This window comes from Rhinolophus ferrumequinum, chromosome 23, assembly GCF_004115265.2.
Source record: "Rhinolophus ferrumequinum isolate MPI-CBG mRhiFer1 chromosome 23, mRhiFer1_v1.p, whole genome shotgun sequence".
Classification (NCBI taxonomy): Eukaryota; Metazoa; Chordata; class Mammalia; order Chiroptera; family Rhinolophidae; genus Rhinolophus; species Rhinolophus ferrumequinum.
The window spans coordinates 25229003-25253659 of NC_046306.1; the positions used below are offsets into that span (position 1 = coordinate 25229003).

Consider the following 24657-nt stretch of genomic DNA (forward strand, 5'->3'; position numbering starts at 1 on the left):
AATGGCTCACTGGTTACAGCTGACGGCCAACTAGCCACAGCTGCTGGCCATTTGATCACAGTCGATGGCCATTTACTACCTGAGCCAGCACCTTTCTATGTGAGGCCGAGAGCCTGGAAACTGCTTTTTGGGGCTCTGTCCCCACACAGCGTCAGCAAAATCCTGTGGGAACTCAGGTGAGGGAACCTGACCCTAACGCCATCCCTCTCCTCAGGCCTGACTTCACCTGTTCTTGTCTCTCTCCTGAATCCGCAACTTTTCTCTGACTACTGGACCCTTTCCGCAACACGTAAACAACATTCAACTCTCTTCTGGCCTCAGCAGCCCCCTCAAAAAACCCTGCTTTGGTGTTGTCTTTTTCAGTGTTGCCAATTTAGCAAACAAAAGTTTTAAATGCCCACTTACTTATATCTGAAAATTGGACAAACAATAGATTTTTTCATTTAGCATAAGAATGTCCCATGTACTATTTGAGATATACACTAAAAAATTATTTATTACAGTCAGAAAACTAGGGATTGAAAGGAATGTCCTCAACACAAAGGGTGTTTATGAAAAACCCACAGCTAATACACTCAATGGCGAAAGTCTGAAAGCATTCCCTCTAAGATCAGGAAAAAGATGAGATGCCTACCTTCACGACTTCTATTCAACTTCACACGAGAAGTTCTAGCCAGAGCAATTAGGCCAGAAGAAGAAATAAAAGGGTATCCAAAGTGGGAAGAAAGAAGTAAAACTCTCTATCCACAAATGACACAATCCTATATACAGAAAACCCTAAAGAATCTACACACACACACACACACACACACACACACACACACAATTAGAGCTAATAAAAGAATTATGCAAAAGTGCTGGGTAAATCAGTTGTATTTCTATGCATTAGCAAAGAGCAAGTCATAAAGGAAATTAAGACAATTCCATTTATAATAGCATCAAAAAGTATACTTCAGAATAAACTTAACTGAGGTGGTTTGAGACTTGTACACTGCAAACTACAAAATGTTGATGAAAGCAATTAAAGACCTGAATAAATGGAAAGACATCCTGTGTTCATGCACTGGAGACTTAATATTGTTAAGACTGAAAGATGCTAAACACCATTAGTCACTAGGGAAATGCAAATCAAAACCACTTCACACCCACTAGGATGGCTATCAAAATAACACACAGAAAATAACAAATTTTGGCAAAAAAATGGAACCCTAGTTCATTGCTATTAGGAATTTAAAATGGTACAGCTACCATGGAAAGTTTGGCAGTTCCTCAATAAGTTAAATACAGAGTTAAAACATGACCCAGCAATTTCACTCCTAGGTATATATACCCAAATGTACTGAAAAAACAGGTGTTCAAACAATAATGTGTATATGAATGTTCACAGCAGAACTATTCACAACAGCCAAAACAACCCAAGGTCCATCAACTAATGAATGGATAAACAAGATATGGTACATCCACACAACGGAATATTATTCAGCCATATAAAGAAATGAAGCACTGGTCCATGCTGTAACATGGAGGAACCCTGAAAACATCATGCTAAGTAAAAGAAGCCAGACCAAAAAAGGCTACCTAATGTATAATTCCACTTTTAAAAAATATCCAGAACAGGCAAATCCACAGAGATAGAAAGCAGATCAGTAGTTGCCAGGCTGTCATAAGCTCCTTCCCACCTGGCCAAGGCAGTTTAATTCACTTGTGGCTCTGACTGCTACCTGTCATCCCCAGCTGGGACGCCAGCCTGAAGCTTTCTGCCTGATGGGCCATCTCAGCATGACCAGGCAGACTCATCATTAATCCTCTACCCAAATTCCTTTCTGCTTTGACCCCAATTTTCGTTTCTGACTTCGTATCAATCTAGGAACCAAAAATCTTCATTCCCCAACCTAATCAGTTACCAAGTCATGTCTTTTTTCCCTTCCAAACATCTCTAGAATTCAAACTTCCCATTCCCATAGGTCTGGCCCTCATCTCATGCACCCCCCACCCCCAATCTAGCCCTACCCTGCTTCTTACCTGACATTTCTAAAACATGAATCTGCCCAGTTAGTCCCTGACTGAGATACCTTTGGAGGTACCCAGCCCCTGCAGACTTCGGCCATTCAGCAAGGTCATGGGCCTCTGTGACCCAGACACTCTCTGCCTTCCTTCCACCCCCAACTCTCCAACAAAACCCAGTGACATTCACTAAACTGTTGTGTGTGTGCTCGGACCCATTCTCGGCACTGGAGATAAATGAAATAGACAAAGTTAACTCACAGGCTACCTTCCACCAACAGGGAAACCAGTAAGTAAACAAATAAAGAATCACTTCTGATACTGCTGAGCGCAGTGAGGAAAATGAAGCTGGAGAAGGCGACAGCGTGATCAAAGACCAACGGGGCCCTGTTTTAGTCAGCACGGGTGGGCAAGTCCTCTCTGAAGAAGTCACCTTTGAGACCTTGTTAATGGTGGGAGGGATCCTTTTAAAAGAAATTCTCGTAGATTCCAAGTGTTTACAAATGTTACCTGTATTAAGTTACTGACATATATACAATTCCCTTATGCCTATGGCTCGAAAACCACCAAACCTCAGCCCATTAGACCTCCTGTTACGGGCCGTAATAAGTTTCCTACTCGTCTGAGCTACTTGCCATGAAAAACATTTCTCCCGGTCATCATATTTGAGAACCCCTGGCCCAAGAGGCACTCATATAATTCTATTCTAGATCCAGTTTTAGAGAGAAACTATCCTGGGCGTGAGGTGGGGTAGGCTGGGGTCGTTTATGCAAATGAAATAGAAATGGAGAAGAGGGGGCTAAGAGGAAGATATTAAGCTCACTGATTCTGAAATGGCCTTCTAAAGCAGGCAGAATCAGCAACTAGGGACAACCAAAGGAATCTAAACAAGAATAAGGACTTTAATTTTAGAGGGTGTGAAGAAAACATGCATGGGGCAGGGAGAATCCCGAAACGTAAGAGAAGTTGTAAAAGACTCTTATTTTATGACAAAGTATAGGTAAACCAGTTTTTAAAAATTGGTTTGAGACAATGTCTGACAACACTTTTATCCTAAAAATTCAAAATAACCATGAGACAAGGATGGCGAACAAAGAAAAATGCAATAGGAATTACCTGAAAATCGGGCATTTTTAGATGTTTATGTAACTACACAAATGAGCAGCAACTTGCACAACTGGAGAGGTTACAATTAATTCACAATAACACGTACTAGCTTCAATCTGCAATAGACAAGAGTACAACTAAGTCTCCTCAACAGATGCTTTTATTACAAACCTACATTCTGGCTTTTGTAACTGCTTCACAACACCTGGTACAGTGTACATCGACAGCATTTCTGAGTAAAAATGCCCCGAAGGCCCGTCAGAGAGCAGACGTGAACACTTTCTCATGGAGGAAGGCCAGCTTTTCCAAGCGAGTCCGTTTCAGCAGTGGGAGCCATTCCCAGTGGGATAACTCTACCACACGGTAGCCAAGCCGATTCAGCTGCCGCCTCTTCATACTGTGCAGTCCAAGCAGACTCCTGGAACCGTAGCAATACTGGTTCTTATTTGTTAACTGAATAGCCAGCTTCACTTGTGGGGCCTGCACACAGGCTGGGGGGCACAGGCCAGCCATCTCCGTGGCCCCCAATCTGTCTGCCACAGTGTGAAGGGAGCACTCCAAGGGCATGGCTGCCTTCTTCTCTGATTCCATGGGCTGCTGCCCAGTCTCCGACTCAGTTTCCCCCTGGAAATGCCCTCCGGATTTCCCCTTTAGTAGCTGATTTATCAAAGCATCTGTAAGGCTGACTCCCACATGCTTAAGCCTTAATCTGGCGACATCTTTAGTGGGTACGGCTTCTCTGTTAAATGGCAATGGCTTCATGTTAACATCAAGCTGGACCTCGAGGTCAGAAGATCGGGTATGAGGCAAAATCATATGGTGTTTGATGTACTGGGGCCCACCCAACATGGTCTCAAGTAAAAGGAGAGCTTCTAGAAATTCAGGCTTTGAGCTCATATCCTTCCTAGCTAAATTCCACAGTAGCTCTGATCCCTCTTGCTGAAGGTGAGAACTAAGACGATTGCCTCTGTAATCTGGACACTCAATGCCAACTGTACCATCAAGTGTATACAGCTCCTTCGTGAGTTCAAACTTACTTCTCTCCTGAGCTATCCTGATGAACCCTGGACTCAGAGCGAAATTGATGAGCTCCACTGGAAAGTACTCGGAAAACGCCAGGCCCAGCAGGCAAGTGAGCAGGTGTTCCGGGTATCGGTTGAACTCAGGCATCTTTCTGTGAACCTCATTTATCAGACTAGAATAAAACTCTTCCGTATTGGGTGGCTTATAGTTCAGAGTTCCAAATGACCACAGAATCTTGGCCACGTCTTTACTTCGGCAGTATGCTACCCTGGGAGGCAAGGAAGCAGCCACAGCGTTCATTACCCCTTCATCCAGAATGTGTAAGGCCGAGCAGGCAAGAGTCAGGTGCATGACACCCTGGACTCCCAGGGAAGGAATCCGCTGAGGAGCAATCTGCCCAAATTGCTTCATGAAGTTTACGTGATCCACATGAGTGAAACGGAACATTTTAAGAATATTCACTAAGGCGTAACTACTCAGGTGCTGCATGTCAGCACATGCCAAGTCTCCAATTTTCCGCATGACAAATTCAGAGAGACTACTACTTGATTTAAAGAACCCCAAACAGATGGTACCAGCCTCCTCTAAATTGATAAAATCTATATACTTGAGGATCAACGATTCCAGTTTTTGCATTAGTTCCTGGGGTACCTGACGACTTTCGCCTATAATATAAATCAAGTGAATCAGCTGGGACAAGGATAGATCTTTCCAGTGCAAATTCAGATAACTAAAAAATATTTCAAAAAACCGAGGTACTCTGCGGCCCAAGTACCGCCAGAGATCAGCCACCAAGAGAAGTTGATCCAGACTCATCTCCCACACCTTATGGCAAAATCTGGTTTCATACACATCTAGCATTGAGTGGGAATGAGGAATTCCTAAACTGACAAAGGCTTTCAAAATACTGATCAGATCTGGGGCATCAAAGAGCTGTATGTTTTTCACACTTAGCTGGCAGAGCAAAGCAAAGCGTGCATTGGACAGCAAAACAGGACGCTGCTCTGCAGGCACAGAGCTCAGCTTACACAAATAATCGGCAATCGTTTGAGGTTGGAGATTATCTTGATAAACTGTGACTTTGTGCAAAATTAGTTCACCTTCTGAAACAGACAGGGGCTGACAAGGCTCAGATCTGTTATAGCTGTGAAGCTGGTACTCTGGTCTTAGCTGTAGGAAAACTCGGGGGTCTTCAAAGGAGTCAAAAACTTCTACATCCTCTTCATCAATTTTCATGGCCCTGGGTGAGCCTGGCTTCAGCGTGCTGGCCTTCAAGGCAGAAGCCCTGCTGAACTCCAAACCCGGCAGGGCACTGCTGGTTGTCAGGATCCTACGCGGAGAGGAGGTGTCACAAGTTTTCTCAACTTTTTTGGCAGGATGGTGGAGGCTACTGTGCTCTGGAGGGTCCTGTCCCCTGTGCCGTGTGCGGTTTCCCACATTCCAATATGCCACACTTTGGGTTGCACTGTAGGCAAAAGGACCGCAAAACGCTCGATATCCTAAAGGTTTGAACAGCTTCAGAGTGGCTGCCATTCTGGCGACAGTACTGATCGTTTTGGCGGTCAAAACACAGTCCTCACAGGTCTGACCAGGCAATTTCTTGTTTATATGGTGCTTGATTAGAGCTGGATGGGGAGGCGTGCCACAGAAACTGCCTGGAAATCTTCAGCATATCACAAGAGCCATGGATCACAAATGACTGGGCCAGAATTGGTGCCAGATACTGAAAAAAGGGTAGACGAAGAATAAGTGGATTCCACCCATCACAATACCAAAATGTACACATTATAAGAACTGGATTAAAACTTTGCTGTCCACTTAAGTTCAATGTTAGTGAATGCCCAGATAGCATATATCAAGGATAAACTCTGTGCCTTGCATAAAGACACAAGGAAACCTCAAAACCAGGGTACTACCGGGCAGCTCTCCAGACTGCTGCTCAGTCCAGCCTTCCTTCTGGACTTCCTCTGTCCTCTGGACAGACTTCCTTTATGGTAGAAGGAAAGCAGTGATGGTTAGAGATGAGACAGTTGCTCTGTTAACTTCCAAGAGGAAGGAAGAAGGCCGACTTCCAAAAAGGAAGCTGGGAACAAAAGTGAGCAACCGATTCCATGTCTTTGATATCAACATATAAAGGGCCCACTTGGAGAATAAGAAAGCTGGTAAAAGCTACCAAAAGTAAAACGTGGAATTTGGTGTGAAGTTTAATTAATTATAGCCACAATAACCTTCCCTGTTCCCAAAGTACAAAACTTTTGATTACAGAATTCTGTTCTAACGCTGTTCTTATGCCTTTCGTAAGACGCGTATTCTCCTCTTCAGGAGGCTGATAACAGAGTTTGAATCACTATTGCAGAGTCGTCATGAAACTAGGAAGTATGTGCAAAAACTCGTTCATTTTGGCTGGGGAGGGCAGAAGGCCAAAGCCCTCCTCACCGTCAATTCATGGGTGGGAAGCAAAAAGGAACTCAAGGCTGGACTCAGGGTTCAGGGAACACCAGTGCACACGACTGCCCGGCTGATGTGCGAAGGGAGCAGCACAGCTTTCCTCTGGAGGCAGAGGACGCCTCCAGTGAGTCGCGTGCTAACAAGTCCCATGTTTCTCCCATGGTAGAACCCAGGAGAGATTATTAAATGGACTCTGCTATACTCTTGCTCTCTAAATGCCTATTGGCTTTCCCTCCACTTGAGAAATGCCGAAGCCTGACAAGCAGAACCCAGAGAACCCTGAGCTGCCAAGATATGGACCAGACAGGGCTGGTGCTGCAGAAAATCCCTTGACGCTCTTGAGGGTACCAAAATGACTTTCTGAAATACCTAACTCGTCTGTTAGCCTCTTCCTTCCAGAGCCTATGGCATAAGAACCAGGGGACCACAGGGCAGGCCAGTCAGTTCCTGTTTGGGTAACCCACCTACAAAGGCTTCTCTGCATGGCAGCAATGTATGCTCCAGTTTCTTTGTGAACCAGAGCAAAATTCTTTCACATGAAATCATTATACACTTGGTTATTTACTGAGGCCTGTGGACCATTTTGCCCAGCAAGTTCCAATCTATGGGTCCAGATGTTACAGACCAGGTTATCAGCAAATTATGGCCCAATTCCAGCCCTCCACCTGATTTTAAAGTATTATCTGAACATAGCCAGGCTATTCATTACATATTGTTTATGGCTGCTTTCTCGCTCCAAGAGCAAAGTTGAGTTACTGTGGCAGAAAATGCATGGCCTGCAAAGCATAAAACACTTACTATCTCACCCTTTAGACAAAGTTTGCTATAGACCATTAGTTTATTCCTATGATTGTAGATAGCAAACTTTTTAAAATTTAGAAAACAATACTGAAATAATTTTATTTTCTCTTTAATATTTAGATGATAATTTAAGATTTATGCCTCAGTCACTAGAAAGCTCAATTAACACTGCAGCACAGGCAAAGCGGAAAGAAAAGAGAAAGCAAATAACGGAACTCCAGTAACAGAACAGGGCTTTTAGGAAGACCTGCTTTGGAACTTGGAATGTAAATTTTGTCCAACACCATGAGCAACTAAAGACATAAACTATTCAAATCTGTGTCTTTCACCTCATCTTGGGAACTATCTCAAGAAATAACTTTTTAAAAAGACAAAACTTTATTTTTTTACAAAATAGCTGTGTTATCTAAAGCAAATAACTGAAAAAATAAAACAGAAACAAAACTCCAATGTCCATCCAGAATGAGGCGCATCAATACATGGAAAAGTATGTACAAACATCAGTGGAACAAACAGAACACAAATAAGTGCCATCACCTAAAACACACTTACATAAAAGAAAAGTAACTATATTGCTTCTTTGTGGGGGAGACTTTCTGTTATATCTTTGATAAATTAACCTTTTTCCCCTTTTTACTGGGGTTAGAACTGTGAGCATAGAAGAGTACATGGATTAATTTAACAAATACCTTTATGAATTATATAATTTAGAAAGCACATTAAATAATGTAAATTACTTCAATCAAGACTTCCTATCAGTACTTAATAAAATTACTATGCATGGTCCTAAAATGAACAAAAGAATCATTTCCGGGGCAGCCGGATGGCTCCGTTGGTTACAGCGTGAGCTCTGAACAACAGGTTCGATTCCCACATGGGCCAGTGATCTGTGCCCTCCACTAGATTGAAGGACAACGACTTGGAGCTGATGGGCCCTGGAGAAACACGCTGTCCCCCAATAAAATTTATGGGAAAAAAGAATCATTTCCTGGAATATCAATGTTTGGCTGATGTAGATCCCGTGTTTTGAATTAATGTAGCTCTTTTTGATTTGTAAAAATACATGCTAAGTCCCAAGGTGGAGATACCAAGAGCCACAATTGTTTTAGAGTCTCCTCTGTGCCAAGCCTTGTGTCTGCAGTAGTTCTGATCCTCACACCCTTTTTGTAAGGTAGGTTTTATTATCTCCATGTTGTTGGTGAGGAAAAAGAGATTTCACAAGATTAAGAAACCTGCCAAAGGTTACATAGCCAAGGTACACAGTGGGGTTTGACATCAAGTATTGTCTGAGTCCAAAACTAACATTGCTGGTGTATTGGAGAGACGAGAAGGGGAGTAAGGTTCCAGACTGGGGCTGCAGAAGACACTGAACAATTTATAGGGTTTTCCAGATACCAGGGAGCTAAGAGTTAGAACCAGATGAGCTCAAAAGCCCTGCCCACCTCTAATCGTCTAGGGTCCTAGCTATCACTATGGTTAGTTTACACTACTTACAAAAAACAAAGAGAATACCTCAAAGAGAAATCTGTATGAAGGAATGGGTTACAAGATGCTCCAATAACAAGGTAGAGAGATCTACCACAAGTGAAGACCTGAAAATCGGCAGGAGAGATGCGTGATCCAGAATTTAGGATTCAACATAGGAGAGAAGCAAAGGGAAACCCCAGGATAATGATGAAGGAAGATCCCAGGACTAGAGCCGAGAGCAGACATAAAGAGCAACCAGTTCATGCTGGAGGAGATGGGTATTACCTGGGAGAGGAGATTTACACTTCTGGTGGATAATCTGGGGACAAACAAGTAATAAGTAGATTAATAAAAAACCAAGATAGTAACAAAAATTAACTCCATGAAAACAAAAATGTTGTACAAGACAAAAAAATATTATATTATACTCCCTGCTCAGCTGTGAATATTTATATAATCTTATTAATATGAACCAAAAATTATGAGCAAACTATACTGGGAGGATGAAGAGAGGTGAAGATGGGTAGGGGAAGATTGCATAATAATACAAGAAACCTAGAATCTCAAAGTCCACAATAAAGAGGTCAAGAGATTTTATAGACATTAATACAGATATCTCTGAGAAATCAAGAAGTAGCAACACGAATATGTTATTTAGAAATATACTGATAAATGCCAAAAGAAGTAGAAAAATAGATGAAAGTGCCGCTAGGGTACAAAAATGAAGGGAGAAAAGAGAGTAAATTAATATTTGGTGTTACAAGCTCCCAAACTATTTGTGTAAACCATATACAACTTTGATAAAAATTAAATTTACAAAATGCGTATGTTAACAGGGAATTAAGGTCTTCTTCAAGATAATCAGTGGATAAAGCAACGTTAACATTCAAGGAAAATGTTGAAAAGCTATTTGTAGTGCAAGCACTTCCTGCTGTCTATAGAACTTTATGGATACCCACAGAATGGGCAGAAATGATGACACAAAGCTTTAAAGCCAATGGTGAAGGCTTAGAGACTGACAGTATGGACCCTTAGCTGTTAATGCAGATGCTAACTGGGCTAGACTCTTCTGTGCTTATTTCTGAACAGGAGCACAGCCTACAATAGGGGAGACTACCACTATTATAAAGGTAAATCACTAATGCAAAGGTGTTTAAGTCAAGATAAGTACTGCCCACAGGGCTAAGCCAAACCCAAATCAAGTCTAACAGCCCATCTCCTCCATTTCATTCTAGTTTCCATGCTTATGGGAGAGAAAACAGCATGTCACAATTATCAGTGAAATTTTTTAGCTTATGTAACCCTCTCCTCCCCTTCTAAGACTCTCCTATTGCTCTATTACAATGGTAACAAGGGCCAATAGACATAGCTGACAAAGCCCCACAGATAATTCTGTTAGAGCCACTGCTCTTTAAGGGTCTGATGAGAGTCTATCTTTAAACAATCTCTGAGTTTAACAACAAAGAGCAGAAACTCCTGTCCTCTCAGCCCATCTAAATGAGATTAAAGGATTGACAGAATCCAAGTAGGTAAACAGAAGTATCTGCACCCTCAGCCATGTGAAAAAATTACCAAATAAATGGTCCAAGTATCTATCACTGTTAACTCCTGTTAACTCCATAAACACTTGGTTTTATCTGTTTTCCTAGACTTGCAAGGCCACATAATACAGTATTTCAGACAAGTGAAGGGGGATCTTCAAAATTCTTTGATATCAAAGTTGACTTATTTGCATGATGAATGGCAAGGCCTTACAGAGGATCAGAAAAAAATAAACTAATGAATGGGGAAGAAAGCCATCCTGACAAATAAATTAGACCTGCATAATTTCCAAAGGAAGGCCTCACTTTCTCAGTTGTATTATACAGCACTGAGTCTTCAGGTTTTATTTTGGTCTACCAGGCAGTAGAGAATTCATCCCAGAGCTTGCCCAAAGCCGTTCAGAGCAGTGAGTTGCAGAATCTAGTTCTGGAAAGGCAGCTGTTCTAACTACTCAAAGTGTGTCCCAAGTGCAGAAAACATGAATTCAGAATACAGCAGCGATAAATAACTGAAGCATTCAAACATCAGCCATGCTGGTGCTAAAGCACTTGGCTACCAGCTCCACAGGAGGAAGCACTGTCCAAGGATGTGCAGTAAGTGAGCAGCGCAGCACCACCTCAGGAGGTCGATTAACCTAACTGGGATAAAGAGGGTCCATAGCTTCCGGAGTCAGGACAGAGAAAAGGCAATTATTTTTCTTATTCCTGGAGAGAAAAAAGGCAGGGGGGCATCAGTACTACCCTTAGTTCGGCTTGTGCAACCAGAAACTGTTAAAAATGGGGGAAAGGTACATACGTATTGATTATTTACTGAAAACTTACCCCATCCCGGGTACTAAGCAAAACAACGTAGGGCCTTCCTGCTCAAAGTGTGGCCTGAGGAACAGCAGCAGCAGCCTCCCCTGGAAGCTGGCTCGAGACGCGCTCTCAGGCCTCACCGCAGACCTACAGAATCAGCATCTCCAGATCCCCAAATGATTCGCATGCACATTCAAGTGTGATACGAGGTGTAGCAGAAGATCTCACAACAGCCCTGTGAGGCAAGTACTGTTACTATCCCCGTCTCACAGCGGGGAAAAAAAAAATATATCAAGGTTCAGATACACCGTTTGCCCAAGGTTACAGAATTCCGGAGTGGTGGGGGTCGCCGAGGTTCTCCCTGGAGCCTGGTCTGCAAGAGGCGCCCGCTAACCCCGCGGGGAAGCGCAGAACAGGGCCTCCGCACGCGCCGGCCCTCGGCCGGCCAGGAGGGCACGAGGCGCGGGCCACAGCTCAGGCGGGCAGGGAGCGGCCGGCGCGACCTCCTCCCCAGCCGCCTCCACTCACCTGAGTCTCGCCAGCGCGGGCGCCGGAACACCAGACCCGAGACCCCGCAGACTGCCGCACCACTGCGACTACGCCAGCTACACTCGGGCCTCACAGCCCCACTTCCGGCCAACTGCCCGCTATTTCCGGCTGCTGCGCGAGTGACGGGTGCGGCCGAGGCTCAAAAGACTCTGTCAGCGTTTTTCAAGGACGTTTTCCACTGGAGGACGACGAAGAGTCGGGGGGAATTAGGACCTGCGGAGAGGAAACACCGCCGAGGATACATCGCGCTGGAAGAAAATGAATAGCGTAGACACAGGTTCGAATCGCAGACCACCACTCAGGATTTTATGGTCTTGGGAGCCTAGTCTCTCATCTGTACAATGAGGGTAATCATGCATTTAAAATAGAGATGTATCTATAAAGTGCTTCCAGGAGAGTTAGTGATGGATAGCCGAGCCTGTTAGGAGAAATGGATGTGAGGAGCTGGAGCTCGAGGTCAGTGCTGTGGCGAATGAGCCAGGGTGATTCTCCACCTCCCTAAGTAGAGGGCCTCACACCTGAGTCAGTGTGGGCTACTAAGCAAGGAAAAGGCTCCACTGAGATCTTCCACGGCCTGGCCCCAGACTGCCATTCCTGGGGGGCACTGGAGAGCTGCTGGTCAGAGTGCTCATAGCTTGTCAGTGCCTTGGCTGCTGGTCTACCCATCCTAAGAGCTGTGAAGGAGATCTAAGAATTAGTACTCATTCGAGGCACCATCTTGTTGGGGAGACAAAACCAATGTAGGGAGGACACTTCACTGCAAGGAGGGGCAAGCCTGGCATCCCAACTCCTGAGCTCTGTGGAGGGCACTGTTTGCCTGGGTGTGAATATTTGGGGCCCCAGACCCCAGACACCACTGTTTAGGGAGGGTTCTCTCACTTGGGCCAGACCAGGGCAAACACTGTTAGTTGCTGATTATGACTTTGTCTTTGCCAGCAAAACCCAGAGAGAGCAGAGGGCCCATCCCCAGGGGATGAACCACATTGCTTCTAGGCAACCATGACAATCCTGTTCTTCTTTGCCAAATACTCAATGTCCCAGCCTCCCTTGAAGTGGGAAGAACATGTGACTCAGTTCTGGCCAACAAAATTTGAAGGGAAACATGCTGGCAGGATTCTGTGGAAGTTTTTACTTTCATGATTAAGTGGGCTGCCTCAGTGAGTTCGTGGAGCTGTGGCAGCCACCTTGTGGCTTGGTGGGAACAAGCTAAGAATGGGAGAGTAGGAGGAGTCTAGGTCCTTGATGAACCAATACCTATGACACTTAGGATGCCTACGAGCAGACTTGAAAATAAACCACTCTTCAAGGTCCTGTAAATCAGATTGTGTTACTTGTAGCAGAATGCATTATTGATTGGCAGCTTTGTGAGGATGACAGAAATTATCATAAAGGACAGCACTTACCCGCAGGGGACAGCTCCCTGTTTCCAGCATGCTTGGGTCCCTACGGCTTTTGGGGCCTCACCACTAATTAAACTGGTTTTGTCTTCATGTCTATGTATTCAGCCCTGAAATATTAGCCCGTCGTTGTAAGGTGGCTCAGGCCACTGCAGGCTGCATCTAGTTGTCCTGCATCACCTGCCTTTTGGCCAGCAGCCTGGTGTCCAGATTCCGAGCTGGAACCAGCTTGAAACCCTTTTGGTGACAGTCTGAACTAAAGAGAAAGCCCCTTTAGGCAGAAACGTGGAACCACGACTCCTTCTGGGCAACATGGAGGAGCTTGGGCTTTGAGCCAACCTCCCGGCACGGCCCAGTGAGCGCCTGTCTCCAGTCTGGTGCTTCCTCAGGGAAATCTGTTTACTCTAGCTTTGCCCTCCATACCGCCCCCTCACCTAGGCCTCACTTCCCACATCTGCAAAGACACAAACAGACCAAAGAATGCAACTCAAGAAGCTTTCTCCATTTTATTTCTTTGGGAAAAGAAAACGAAGTCTTTCCATCACATATGGTAGAGATATATATTTATATATATTTATATATAATTTATTTTGTGTTGGAAGTCCCAAAGCTGAGTCTGTTCATATTTTTTTTCTTTTTTTTTCCCCTACTAACGCCTTCTCTTCCCCCTGCCCCTCTGTCCCAGGCCCAAGTTCTGGGTGGGTGCAGTGAGGGGTGAGTGCAATGGGCAGTGATTGCCAGCATGGCGCCCCCAACCCAGTTGAGAGATCTGGTGATGGCCACCGGAAGGGGCTGTGCAAAGGGATAGAGGCCACACAGAGGGGCATTCCTGTTTTTGTGGGTGACGCACAGCTTGTTAAACAGTCACCAGTTATAGGAGGAGGCTGGTCAGGGGTTGGGGGACTTGCTCACAGTAGTTGCCAGCTCTCTCCACCCCAAACCCAGTCTTGGGGCTGGGAGGAGGAGAGTGAAAAGAGAAATACCAGGGCTGAGGACCAAGCCTCCTCCAATTTTTATTGCTGGTGAATTAGAAATTTGCCTTTCCCTTCCTATCTTGAGGAGATGGACTCTGAGAGGGCCCAGAGAGGAGGAAGGAAGTCACACTGGCTGTCCCAACCCCCCACCGATGGCCATGCCAGGCCTACCGTGGGCAAAAGCTGGGCTACCTCAGGGCCTGGGAACCCAAGGGTCAGTGTTCCTCTCAGGTTGCCTTGTTCTTCAAGAGCAATCACAACCACCACCACCACACCCCCCAAAAACAAAGACCTCAGGCTCAGGCTTGGGCCTAGTGGAGCTTGGAAGAGAGCAGTGCACCAAAGATCAAGCAGAATTTTCTACTGGAAGAAAAAGTGAGGTTTGGGGGAAGAGGTGGCCTGGAACAATGATGTTCTGAGCATGAAAGCAGGAGGCTGGGGGGATGGAATGGGGAAGACACAGGAAGACATCACAGACACTCATGACCTCAGGAACTGGGTGAGGGGAGTGCCTGAGAGGCAGGTAGCACTTAATAGCTGTAGTTAGAGCCAGAAAGTGGCCCTGGGTGTGGGGTCCGCCAAGCATGTGGGACTGTTGCCCTTGGATCCTGGCCAGAAGGGGGATGGGTAGAACTAAGAAGCCTCTAGGTGAGCCTTCCCAGGAATAGGAGAGCAGATCTTTCCTGGGCACTGAGCCTCCAGCCCCAGCCCCTCCCTCCCCCAACACACACATATAGACACACATTCAGGACCAAGTCAGGCTCTGAGGCCTGAGCCCAAGAAACCTTGGGGGGAGGGGCTGGGCAGGTAGCCCTCTCAACCAGGCAGGCCATCTGCTCCCACTTGTCCTGCCAATCTGCCCAGGGAGAGAGAATAGTGCAGGAAGGAGAGAGGCCAGGAGCCTCAGGTCTGTCTGTTTCAGCAGACCCCATGCAGGCCCCCTCAGGGCACATGGCCTAGGAGGTGAGCACAGAGAGCGTCACTGGACCCACGGGGCTAACAGTAGCAGCCCAGACCCACCGAGGGGCGGGGGCACCTCACGGTGCTGTAGGCCTGCTGCCTCCATCTCCAACAAGGGTGTGCCAACAAAGGCAGGTTGGGCCCCTCCTCCCCACTTGCTCTGCCCAGTTCCCTCCTTGGGAGGAGGGTCCCAGTGGGCTGCCCAGAGGGGCAGGGGTAGAGCTGGGAGGGCACTCAGTGGGGGGAGGGGAGGGATCTGGTCAAGGCTGCTCTGAGAACCTCTTTGGTCTGGGGATAACAGGAAATGTGGTGAAGAGAGATGGCGGGAGGGGATACTGGGGATTCTGGCCTTTGACAGGACATTCGTCAAAAGGCCGCATGCCCAGGTCAGGGATCAGATTTCTGTGGACTCAATGCGCTCAAGGCGGGATGGGGTCCAGGCTTTCTTCTCCTCGCTATGTTGGGGGGTGGGTGTGCTGGCACCCCCCGCAGCCCCGCGCTCCCGCAGCCTCCGCTCCAGCTGCTGATTCCGCTGGTACATCTCCACATAGCTCAGCTGCAGCTGCTTCTGGTACTCGATGACCTTCTCCTTCTCCTCCAGCCACACGCGGCGCTCCTCCGCAAAGCTGGCCCCCTGGCGCTCCCGGGCTCGCCGCTCAGCTGCTAGCTCGGCCTGCAGGCGCCCCACCTCCCGCCGCAGCGCCCGCGTCCCGCTCTCCCCTGCGGCATCCACCTCCCCGTCCAAGGAGACCAAGGAGGCGGCAGCGGCCACCCCGGCCTGCCGGCGCATTTTGGCCTCATCACTCTCGCAGGTGGCTAGCGCATCCTGCGGCTCCGCCGGGTCCACCGGGGTCAGCGCCGGCTTGAGGCAGGCGGTGGGCAGCTCGCCCTCGGCCAGCTCCAGGCTGGCCTGTTTGCTGCTGAAGGAGTCCCTCAGGCTGAGCAGCTGCTCCTCCTTCTCCCGCAGAGAGGCCCGGCCCTCCCGCAGCTGGGAGCGCAGCCCCACAATCTCACTCAGCTTCTGGGACACATCGGCCTGCGAGTCCTTCAGCTGCTGCTTCAGGAGGGAAATCTCCCCGGCCTTCTGGCACACCTGGGTAGGGTTGGGTGGGAGAAGCCAGGGTGAAGGCAGAGCTCTTCTCACCTCACCCCACCCTCATATCCAGCCCCAGGGCTCCCCAAAGCGTCAGACTGGGCAGAAGTGACACACGGGGCCCCCTCCCCAGACTCAGGACAGATACTCCAATCACACCCAACCCAGAGACACCTCTGGTCCTCACAGACTCCTAATGAATTTGCCGCTCCCTCCCCCATTCCTTTCACTCCCCTTGCGGTACTGCTCAGGCTTTCTCCAGAGGGAGAGCAGGAAGGGGATGCAGGGGGAGAAAGCCCCAACCCGCACCTCCCACTTAGTTTCCTCCATCCGGGGCAGGAAGTCCGCCTGTTCCTTCTGGCAGGCGGCCACCTTGTCCTCAAGCTCTTCCCGCTGCCGCATCAGCCGGGATGCCTCCTCCTGCAGCTGCTTCTTGTCCTGCTGCAGCCGCAGCACCTGCAGCTGCAGGCCCTGCTGAGCACGCTGGGCGCGGCGGGCCACCTGCTGCAGCTTCCCGCTGCAGCCCTGCCGAAGCTCAGCCAGCTCGCGCTCCCACGCCTTCTGCCGCTCCTCCAACACCTGGGCCACGGCCGCCTCGCTCTGCTCCAGGCTGCGCCGCAGAGCTGCCACTTCCTGCTCCTTCTCCCATAGCCGCTCCTCTAGCTCCTGGATCAGAGTACTGGGCGAGGGTGGTGAGCAGGCCGCGAAGGGCAGACCTCCACCTCCTCCCTCTCCTGATCCCAGGTGGCCAGGCCGCCCCATGGATGAGGACAACCCGCTCTTGCTGGAGGCCCGCCCACTGTCAGAAGTCCCCAGATCTTGGTAGGCGGACCCACCACCGCTGCTGCCGCCGCTGCCACTTCCACTACCATAGCTGGCAGTGCCAATACGGTTGATGTGGCTGGTGGAGGCACTGAGAGGTGCCAGGTGCTGGCTATAGCTGGAGCTGTAGGTAGGCAGGCTTGTGAGTGAGTTGCGGCCTGAGTCTGAGAGGCCGCCCCCACCCCCACCCGCTGGGGTCATGGTCCGAGACTTGTCCATTCCACCCTTGAGGCCACCAGGGCCCTGTCGTCCCTCAGGGGTCCCGTTGGTTTGTGGGGGACACAAGTTCTGCATGGAATGGAAGTTCTTGGGTACAACAGGCTTGAAGGCTGAAGGCCGAACTAGCGGCTCTGAGCACTGCATAAAAGCAAGGAAGGGGGAGTGGGCGTCAGGAAGGGGCCTTAGCCTGGGCCGCAGCCTCTTCCCTGTGGCCAAGACTTGCTCAGCCCCACCTCCCACTTCCACTGATCTCCATCCTGGGAGTTGCTCAGGGCTGGGGCTCTACCTCATGGCCCCCACAAGCCATGTCTGTGACCTGGTCCCACCAGCTGGACTTGGCCTGCAAGGTCCCACCCCCCAGCTCCACAGCCTAGCCTCCATCCTGGTGCCCACAACCCAAACTCTAAAAAGGCCCACTTCACCCTCCTCTCTGGGCTGCCTCCCACTCCCAGAAAAAGGCCCTGGGGACTGACCTGGTCTAGCTTGCCAGAGGTGGCCAGGAGCTTAGGTGGGTGGCTGGGCTCACGATACTGTGGTGGGGCCTTGTCACTGCCACCGCCGCTGCTGCTGCTGCTGCCACCACTGCTGCCCACTACATTGCCGCAGACGTCTGTGTGGTCACTGCCCCGCAGCTCACCATTGAGGTAGAGGGAATTGGCGAGCGCCTTGTCCTCTGAGGGGTAGCGGCTGGGCCTCTCCCTGCTGGTCCCACTGCCACTGCTGCGGGGGCCGGGGAAACTGCCCTGGCCTCCCCCACCCCCTGTGCGGGTGCCCACACTCTTCATGGTGAACTCCTGGGCATGGGCCACCCCACTGCCCACACTGCCCATGGCCAGGCGAGGGTCTGGGGGTCCGAGCTCAGAGGGCCGCGGGGCAAAGGCCAGGAGGGGATCCCGCCCCGGGTCAGCACGCACAGGCAGTGTCTCCAGCTTCGCCATGATTAAGCCAGGGGGGCACTGTGGGCATAGGTGGGAAGACAAGATAGGTCAGCCCCACCCCTACACCCACCACCCACACTCTGTCCTTCAGGGTCCCCTTCCCTACAATGGGAACAAGAGTTCCCAGACACCCAAGGAATGGCACTGGGGTAAGAGAGAGAGCTTGGTAATGGGGGCTGCCTAACTGACAAAGCCCAAGCCCGGGACACCGTGCACATACCCTCCCAGCGTTGCTCAGCTCTGTGTTCCACACCTCAACCCCACCTCCTCCTACATGAGCCTCCCAGACTCAGTGGCCCCCTCAATTACTCACTGGAATTGAGGGTTCTTTACCCTGTGTCTGGGCGCCTACATCCCAACCTCATGGGTAGGGAGATGGGGTTGGAAGGGGACACAGTACCTAAATCCAAGAGGGAACCTCAGAAATTAAAGGAGGGAGAGAAACCCACCCCTATCCAAAAATTGTGGGTGGGGTTCTTCCGGCACCCTAACTTAGGGTGTTGCAGTCAAGGGCAGAAGTGGAGGCTCACTACCAGCGCAGGCTCCTCTCCTTGATTTTCCAAGGGGGTGGGGAGGCGGCCGGGTCCTCAAGCCTGGGACCCTCCGAGGTCCGGTCTGCAGAGGCCATGGGCCTCACTCTCGCAGTCAGGACTGGGCTCCAACCAGCTGCGCGACTTCGGATTGGCCGACTGAGCCATCACGGACTGCAGTTCTCTCCTCTGAGAAATGGAAGGAATGAAGGACTTACCTCGCGGAGTTGCCACGTGCCAGGCGCCCGCAGGCAGCGGACGCGGGAGGGGAAAGCCGTCTTGGGGGACTGGGGAAGGAACTGTCATTGCCTGGCGCCTCTGGGCCACCACAGGCACGCCCCGGCCTCCGCGGCCAGCCGGCTACCGCGACTGCAGCACGTGTCCAGGGAGCCCTCCCGGAGATCTTTCCAAGTTGGCCGCACGGGGGCCTGGCACGGAGGGCCCCTCCCCGCTCCAGTACCTTGGTAGAGGCCCCGGAGCTCGGAGGACGTAATGCAGCCAGCTGCCGTAGCCCGCGGAGCTTCCCTCCGGGCCTGCCTTTCCCACAGGTGGACGGGGAGGGGAGGGGCCTTCGCACCCAGAGGTGCCCAGGAGGATTCCGCGCCTTGGAACCTGGCTAAAAATTCACTGCCTCCGGGAAGAGTTCTTGGCTTACTCCCCTTCCCCACTCCCTACAGACCTTGACCCTGCTCAGCGCACCGTGAAGTCCTCTGCGCCCCTCTGTTGGCATGCGCCCCCACCCCCCCCTCAAGGCCAGCCCACAGGAGCAGGGCCAGCAGGGCAAGCAGGGCCTCGGGTTACCTGTGCTCAGGGAGGCCCCACTTCCTGGTTCCTTTGTCTCAAGTCTGCACCTGGGAACACCTGCCCCAGAGATCCGCATAATCCAGCTGGGCAGAGGCAGCAGGGCAGGGGCAGCAGGCAGTGCCTGCCACGGGTGTAGACGCTCAAATATGTGTGCTAGAGATAGCAGGGGCGCCCTTCAGCCCCTTTCCCCCTACTCCCATCAGAAACCAGGCAGGGAGCCCTCCTTTACCAAGGTAAAGGGATCCAGGTGGCATACCCCAGCCCCTTAAGCACTCCTCAGACTGTGCCCACTTCTAAAGTTGTCTGTGCTATTAGGCCCCAGACCAGGGGAGCCTGACAAAACTCTTGCCCTTTAGGAGTCTTCTGGCCACCACACCTGGAATTACAGCCTTAGGTGGTTGGAAAGTTCATCACCAAGCCAGTCCACACCGCCTTTGTGAAATTCCACTCTCTCAGCGTCTGCCCCTAGGTGTGGAGAACAGCATTTTACCACCTTCCTCCCTTCAGCCAATCTGTCCCCCAGGGAGTAATTTCGGTGCAGACTCTGAGAGAGGACCTCCTTACTTTGGTGCCCTAGGTTCCTCTAATGCTTCACTATCCCTGTTCTGCCTGCACTCACAGTACACTCCAACCCCGCTACCCCTCAGCTCAGAAATCCCCCTCCTACCCTAATCACGACCCCCTTCTCTCACCATCCCTGGTGCAGTGTAGGGAGCAGCTAAGGAGTGGGAGGAGGGAGGCTGAGTGACCTGAGGCTTGGAACCCATGGGAAGGCTTGGGCAGGGTTTGTGAGGAAGAACTGATAAAACTTCATACAGATGGGTTTCAGGGGGTGGAGGCAAGGGAGGATCTGGGCTGGGGCAACAGTGTGGGCGTGACACACTTCACATGACGGGGGAGAATGTTTGGGGAAAATAGGTGCTCTGGGGAAGACCAAAGAAAGGTATCACTCACTACTGGATAGAGAGAGTGGGACCATCCACATTCATGGGTAGTGTGGGTGGGGCCTAGCATGGAGCTAGGGTGGCAGAGCCCCCAAATCCTGGGAGGCAGTGTGGGAGCAGGAAGAAGGCCAGGGGAAGGCAGGCCCTGCAGACCGAGATGAGGGGGCTTCAAGAATGTGGGGACAGCTCTGGTGTTAAAAAGAGGCTAGGTAAAAGTGGCATTGGAGAGTGTGCCCTGGACTTGGCAGGTGGAGATGTCACTGGTGTCTGAGAATGGTTTCAGAAAGATGATACAAGGCAAAGCCAGACGACAGGAGTACAGGGGCCTGGAGGGAAAGATGGGAGGTTCCCTGCTAACAGATCAGAGAAGACAGTCATCTAAGTGGTTTGGGAATCAAGGGCTCTTTTCTAATTTTAAAATTAAACATGGTGGAAACCTGAGTGTGTTGATATGCCAAAGGAAGGTACCAATAGTGAGATCAGATATCTAGGCAAGGGGGCTAAGCCAGAGGTCTGGGTGTGGGCAGGAGCAAACCTCAGAAGTGGTCATGTTGATCATGACAGTGACGGGGTAAGAATGTTCGAGGAGGTGCTTTGTAAACTGTAAGGTACAGTATAAACATGCAGTACTACCTTCTCTGAGATCCAGGAAAGAAGAATCTGACTATAGGTTGGGGCTGGTCATATGCCATTCTGCCCCACTGTTTCCCTGGAACGTGTGTGGTTCCCAGCCAGGTTCAGATACCCAGAGTTCTGGATGGAAATGAGGTCCCAGGACTGCTGCTCGTCTGCCAACCCACAGCAGCTCTCCCTCAGGCCTTGCTCCCCAAAGTTTCTTGCCGTAATTCTAATTTGTCATGGTCAACCCATGTTCCCTGCCTCTTGCCTCTTCCCACCTTGTTTCCTTAAAACTCCAGCAGGGAGCTGGCAGGACAAAGAGGGTCATATGTTTTCTTGATAAGCAGAAACAGCCCAGGGAAGGGGTTGAACTTCGTCTATGGGTCAGGATCCAGAAAGGGCCTGGGTATCTGAGTGTGGTCTGCAAAGGCGGCCTCATGGCATCAGCTCAACAATCTGGGATGACAGCCTGTTGCCTGTCTCTGTCTCTATCTCTGCCCATCCACCCTCAGTGCCTGGGACATTACACACATTATTAGCTGTCACAAAGGGGCCAAATGGGCTCTGCCTGCAATTACATGGGCAGGTCCCTCCAACCCACAGTGACTACCCAGCCCCCTACATGTGTCCCTCCACCCTTCTCCTCAGAGGTCCCAAGCCCAGCCCATTCACCCCCTAAAGATTTTAGCAGCACACCCCGCCAGCACCCTTGCTGGGGGGTCCTCACTGGCCTTTCTTCCCCTGCACTCCCTCCCCTGTACAGCTGCCAGGAGACTTTTTCTAAAGGGCAAAGCCGATCTTGTCCCTGCTCTTGGGCAGCCAAGTTCTTCCATGAGCAGCGCCAAGCGCAGTAGACTAGGCAGAGTTCTAGAGACATCAGCTCCAAGTGTAAATTCCAGATCACTGATTAGGGGTGGAATTGCATGCAGGTTATTTCACCTTGGGGTCTCACACCTACCTTACAGGAATCTTAAGAATTAAATATATTATGGGTAAAATGCCTGGCATTCCTCTCAGCCCCCAGAACCAGAACAGAGTTTGTAGCAGAGCCGCCAAGGCCTCTCTGTCCATCACATTTTCCCTGAGCTTAGCCCCTCTCCGCTCCACACACAACCTTTTCCCAGATCTGTGTGTCCATCCTGCATCCTTCAAGGCCCAATTCAAATGCTGCCTCCCTGGAGAGCATCTCTGATTTCTCATAGTGGGGACGGGTCTTGGAACACTTGGCTTAGGCTACTCCAAGGAGATTTCACTCTGAGGCTTCCCTGGGGCTGGCCTGTGGGTGCTCCAGGGGGCACAGATGGCAAAGTCCTGGGGTCTCTGGACCCTGGCACTGAGGTGATGCAGAGAGAATATGTGTGGGAATGCTAGTTATAAGCAATGCAAAGAGGCAATGAATCCACAGGGAAATCAGGAAGGGCTTCTGGGGAGAACTAAGAGAGAAAAGAGATCGGGGGCACTGTAGGTCTTTTGGGGGTGCAGAGGTCTCCAGAACTTCTTGGTTGGGATGTATGAGGGGAGATCCATCTTTCCTTGGCGATAACTGTGAAGGGGCCCATCCACTAGATCCTGGCTCTGATGAAGCTGGTGTTTCAGGACTGAGGGGGCTGACAGCGCCCCCCCCAGCACACATACACGCGCGCACACACGAGCCTCCGCGCGGGGGGTGGGGGTGGGGGTAGGGGTGTTTGCCATTCACCAGCAGCCCACGGGCCCCGCAGCGCCGCAGATGGAGACCCCTGCCACAGGCCGTCCCGAGAAGATGCCCAGGGGTCTCTGCAGTGGGGGGAATCCCGCCCGCACCTCCCGGTGCTCCCACCAACGCGTGTGGCCCTGGGGGGCGGGGCGCAGAGGGAAGAGGTGACATAATCCGGGCCGCACCCCCTCCGGCCGCTACCTCCTCCCAGGCCCTGCGAAGCATCCATGACATCATCGGCCTCATCTCCACTCCCCTCCTCCCCGGGACCCCAGCAGCGGGACGCGCCCCTTCCTCAGCTCCGGGTCTGGCCCGACGAGCCTCGCCGTGCAGCGGGCAAAGCGACAGGTCCAAGCCGAGAGGGGCGCCGCGGTGGGCCTGCCTCACTTACTCGCTGCCTCAGGGTCCGGCGCGGGGTCTTCGGCGCCGACGCCACCGGCCCGGCTCGCTGGCGCAGCCCGAAGCCCGCCCGCCGGGGCGCGCGGCGCGGGCCCGGCTCCGCTCCGCGCCCCTCCCGCTCCCCGCCCGGGCCCCGCCCACCCGCGGCTGCGGCAAACGCGGGTCCGCCCTCCAGCCACGCCCCCCCGGGGCCGCCAATCCCTGGGCTGGGGCGGGGCGCAGTGCCTTAACCCCTTGGTCGCTGCGTCCTGGCCCGCGCTTGGGACCCCTCTTTCACCTACTCTAGGGAGCCGCGAGTCTGCCCTGAGCTCCTTCCTCTGCTCCTTCCGTGTTACCCACCCCCAAACCCTCCAACAAATACAGTGGGACCACACTCTCCCTGAATCCTACATCTTTGGAGAAAGGGAGGAGCCCCTCTCGCTTGGGGAAGTGGCTCCCGACGTCGAGCCTCGAGCCCCATTTCTCTCCCACTCCTGCTCTTCCGACGCGGCCTCCCACCAGACACCTTGATACCCCGCAAGTCTGCAAGGCGCGCCGGGGCGGACCGTCAGGGGTGGACCCGACACCTCGGAGGGAGATTCGCTCCCGCACGGAGACCGCAGGCGGGCGTGTGGGAGGCTTCCAGGGGCAGTGACTGCGTCCCTCAGCAAACCGAGCCGATTTGAAACTTGCTGCTCGCAAAGGCTCACCGTCCTGGGGAAAAGGCAGGCGACGAGGAAAAAGATACACATTACAGTTCAGCAGTGGGGTTTGAGTGTTTTCACCTTGTGCCCTGCACCTGACACGAGGCTCGCCCCCGTCCCGCACGCTGCATCCGGGGGTGAGAGAGTGAGGTGGGGGCTTCCTCCCCGATCCGGAGCATCAGCTTCGGACGCGCATGCCGCGTTTTGTGAGGAGTCTTCATTCTGCCCCGGGTAGCCCGGGAGGACTGCCCGGAGGAAGTGGTCGGCCTGGAACTGGGGGCCTTAGCCTTGAATAGGGCGGGGATGCAAGCCAGGCCGAAGGTTCAGCATTAGCCAAAGTCTGTAGGTACAAAGGGTCTGCCCTAAAAACCGCAGCGCCTCCACTCAGGCTGGGAATTAACTCATTGTATTTCTGTTGTTAATAGCTGATTTATTTGGTTATCTGTCATCCAATTTTATAGTTTTTATTTCTTGCTATTTCCTGTTTTCTGAATTTTTTTTCATATTTGCTTTTATCTTCTATAGTGTTTTGCAAGGCTGAAAGCCTTTAATTCTCCTGGTAGTTGCATGTAAGTATCAAATAAAAATAGTTTATATTCCACAAATTATTAAAGTCAATGACAAACCAATTTTATATTTCTCTTTATGTAACGAGAAATTAATGTGCCTTTCCATTTCCTGGTCTGCTGCCCTCACACCTACGTACATTTGTCCACTTAATCCAGGATGATAGCCTCAGTTTTTGTTTACACTTCTTTTTAAGCCACTAAATCCTTGTTTCAATGACTGTGTTTTGGCTTTTGCCCTTTGTTTAATTGGTATCAATGTCACTGCCAATTTTT

The 24657-nt window shown here is 50.9% G+C and overlaps 3 protein-coding genes across 12 annotated transcripts in view; all 3 read right to left on the minus strand.

Moving 5' to 3' along the window:
• Positions 1-11837, minus strand: part of UBOX5 (U-box domain containing 5) — a 30677-nt gene extending 18840 nt beyond the window's left edge. For 3 of the 4 annotated variants that reach the window (XM_033094467.1, XM_033094466.1, XM_033094463.1), the window contains exon 1: positions 11718-11837. The gene's annotated coding sequence lies outside the window, so the exon portion shown is untranslated. Of the gene's footprint in view, positions 1-11213; positions 11425-11717 lie in introns of all 4 variants that reach the window. The other variant, XM_033094465.1, reaches the window with a different exon arrangement.
• FASTKD5 (FAST kinase domains 5) lies at positions 864-11833 on the minus strand. Its single transcript, XM_033094462.1, has 2 exons — positions 11718-11833; positions 864-5857 (listed from the first exon to the last, which is right to left on the minus strand). Exon 2 carries the CDS (start codon positions 5665-5667, stop codon positions 3370-3372), a length of 2298 nt encoding a protein of 765 aa, XP_032950353.1. The 5' UTR covers positions 5668-5857; positions 11718-11833; the 3' UTR covers positions 864-3369.
• A 1779-nt stretch (positions 11838-13616) lies between the features above and the next one.
• Positions 13617-23249, minus strand: LZTS3 (leucine zipper tumor suppressor family member 3). Of its 7 annotated transcripts, XM_033094808.1 has the most exons (8): positions 23125-23224; positions 19852-19940; positions 19473-19596; positions 19132-19287; positions 18591-18860; positions 17677-18159; positions 16472-17341; positions 13617-16162 (listed from the first exon to the last, which is right to left on the minus strand). In XM_033094808.1, exons 6-8 carry the CDS (start codon positions 18139-18141, stop codon positions 15464-15466), a joined length of 2034 nt encoding a protein of 677 aa, XP_032950699.1. In that variant the 5' UTR covers positions 18142-18159; positions 18591-18860; positions 19132-19287; positions 19473-19596; positions 19852-19940; positions 23125-23224; the 3' UTR covers positions 13617-15463. The 7 variants fall into 7 exon arrangements, with proteins under 7 accessions (XP_032950699.1, XP_032950700.1, XP_032950701.1 ...); XM_033094809.1 differs by lacking the exon at positions 19473-19596; XM_033094810.1 differs by lacking the exons at positions 19132-19287; positions 19473-19596.
• Positions 23250-24657: the final 1408 nt, after the last annotated feature.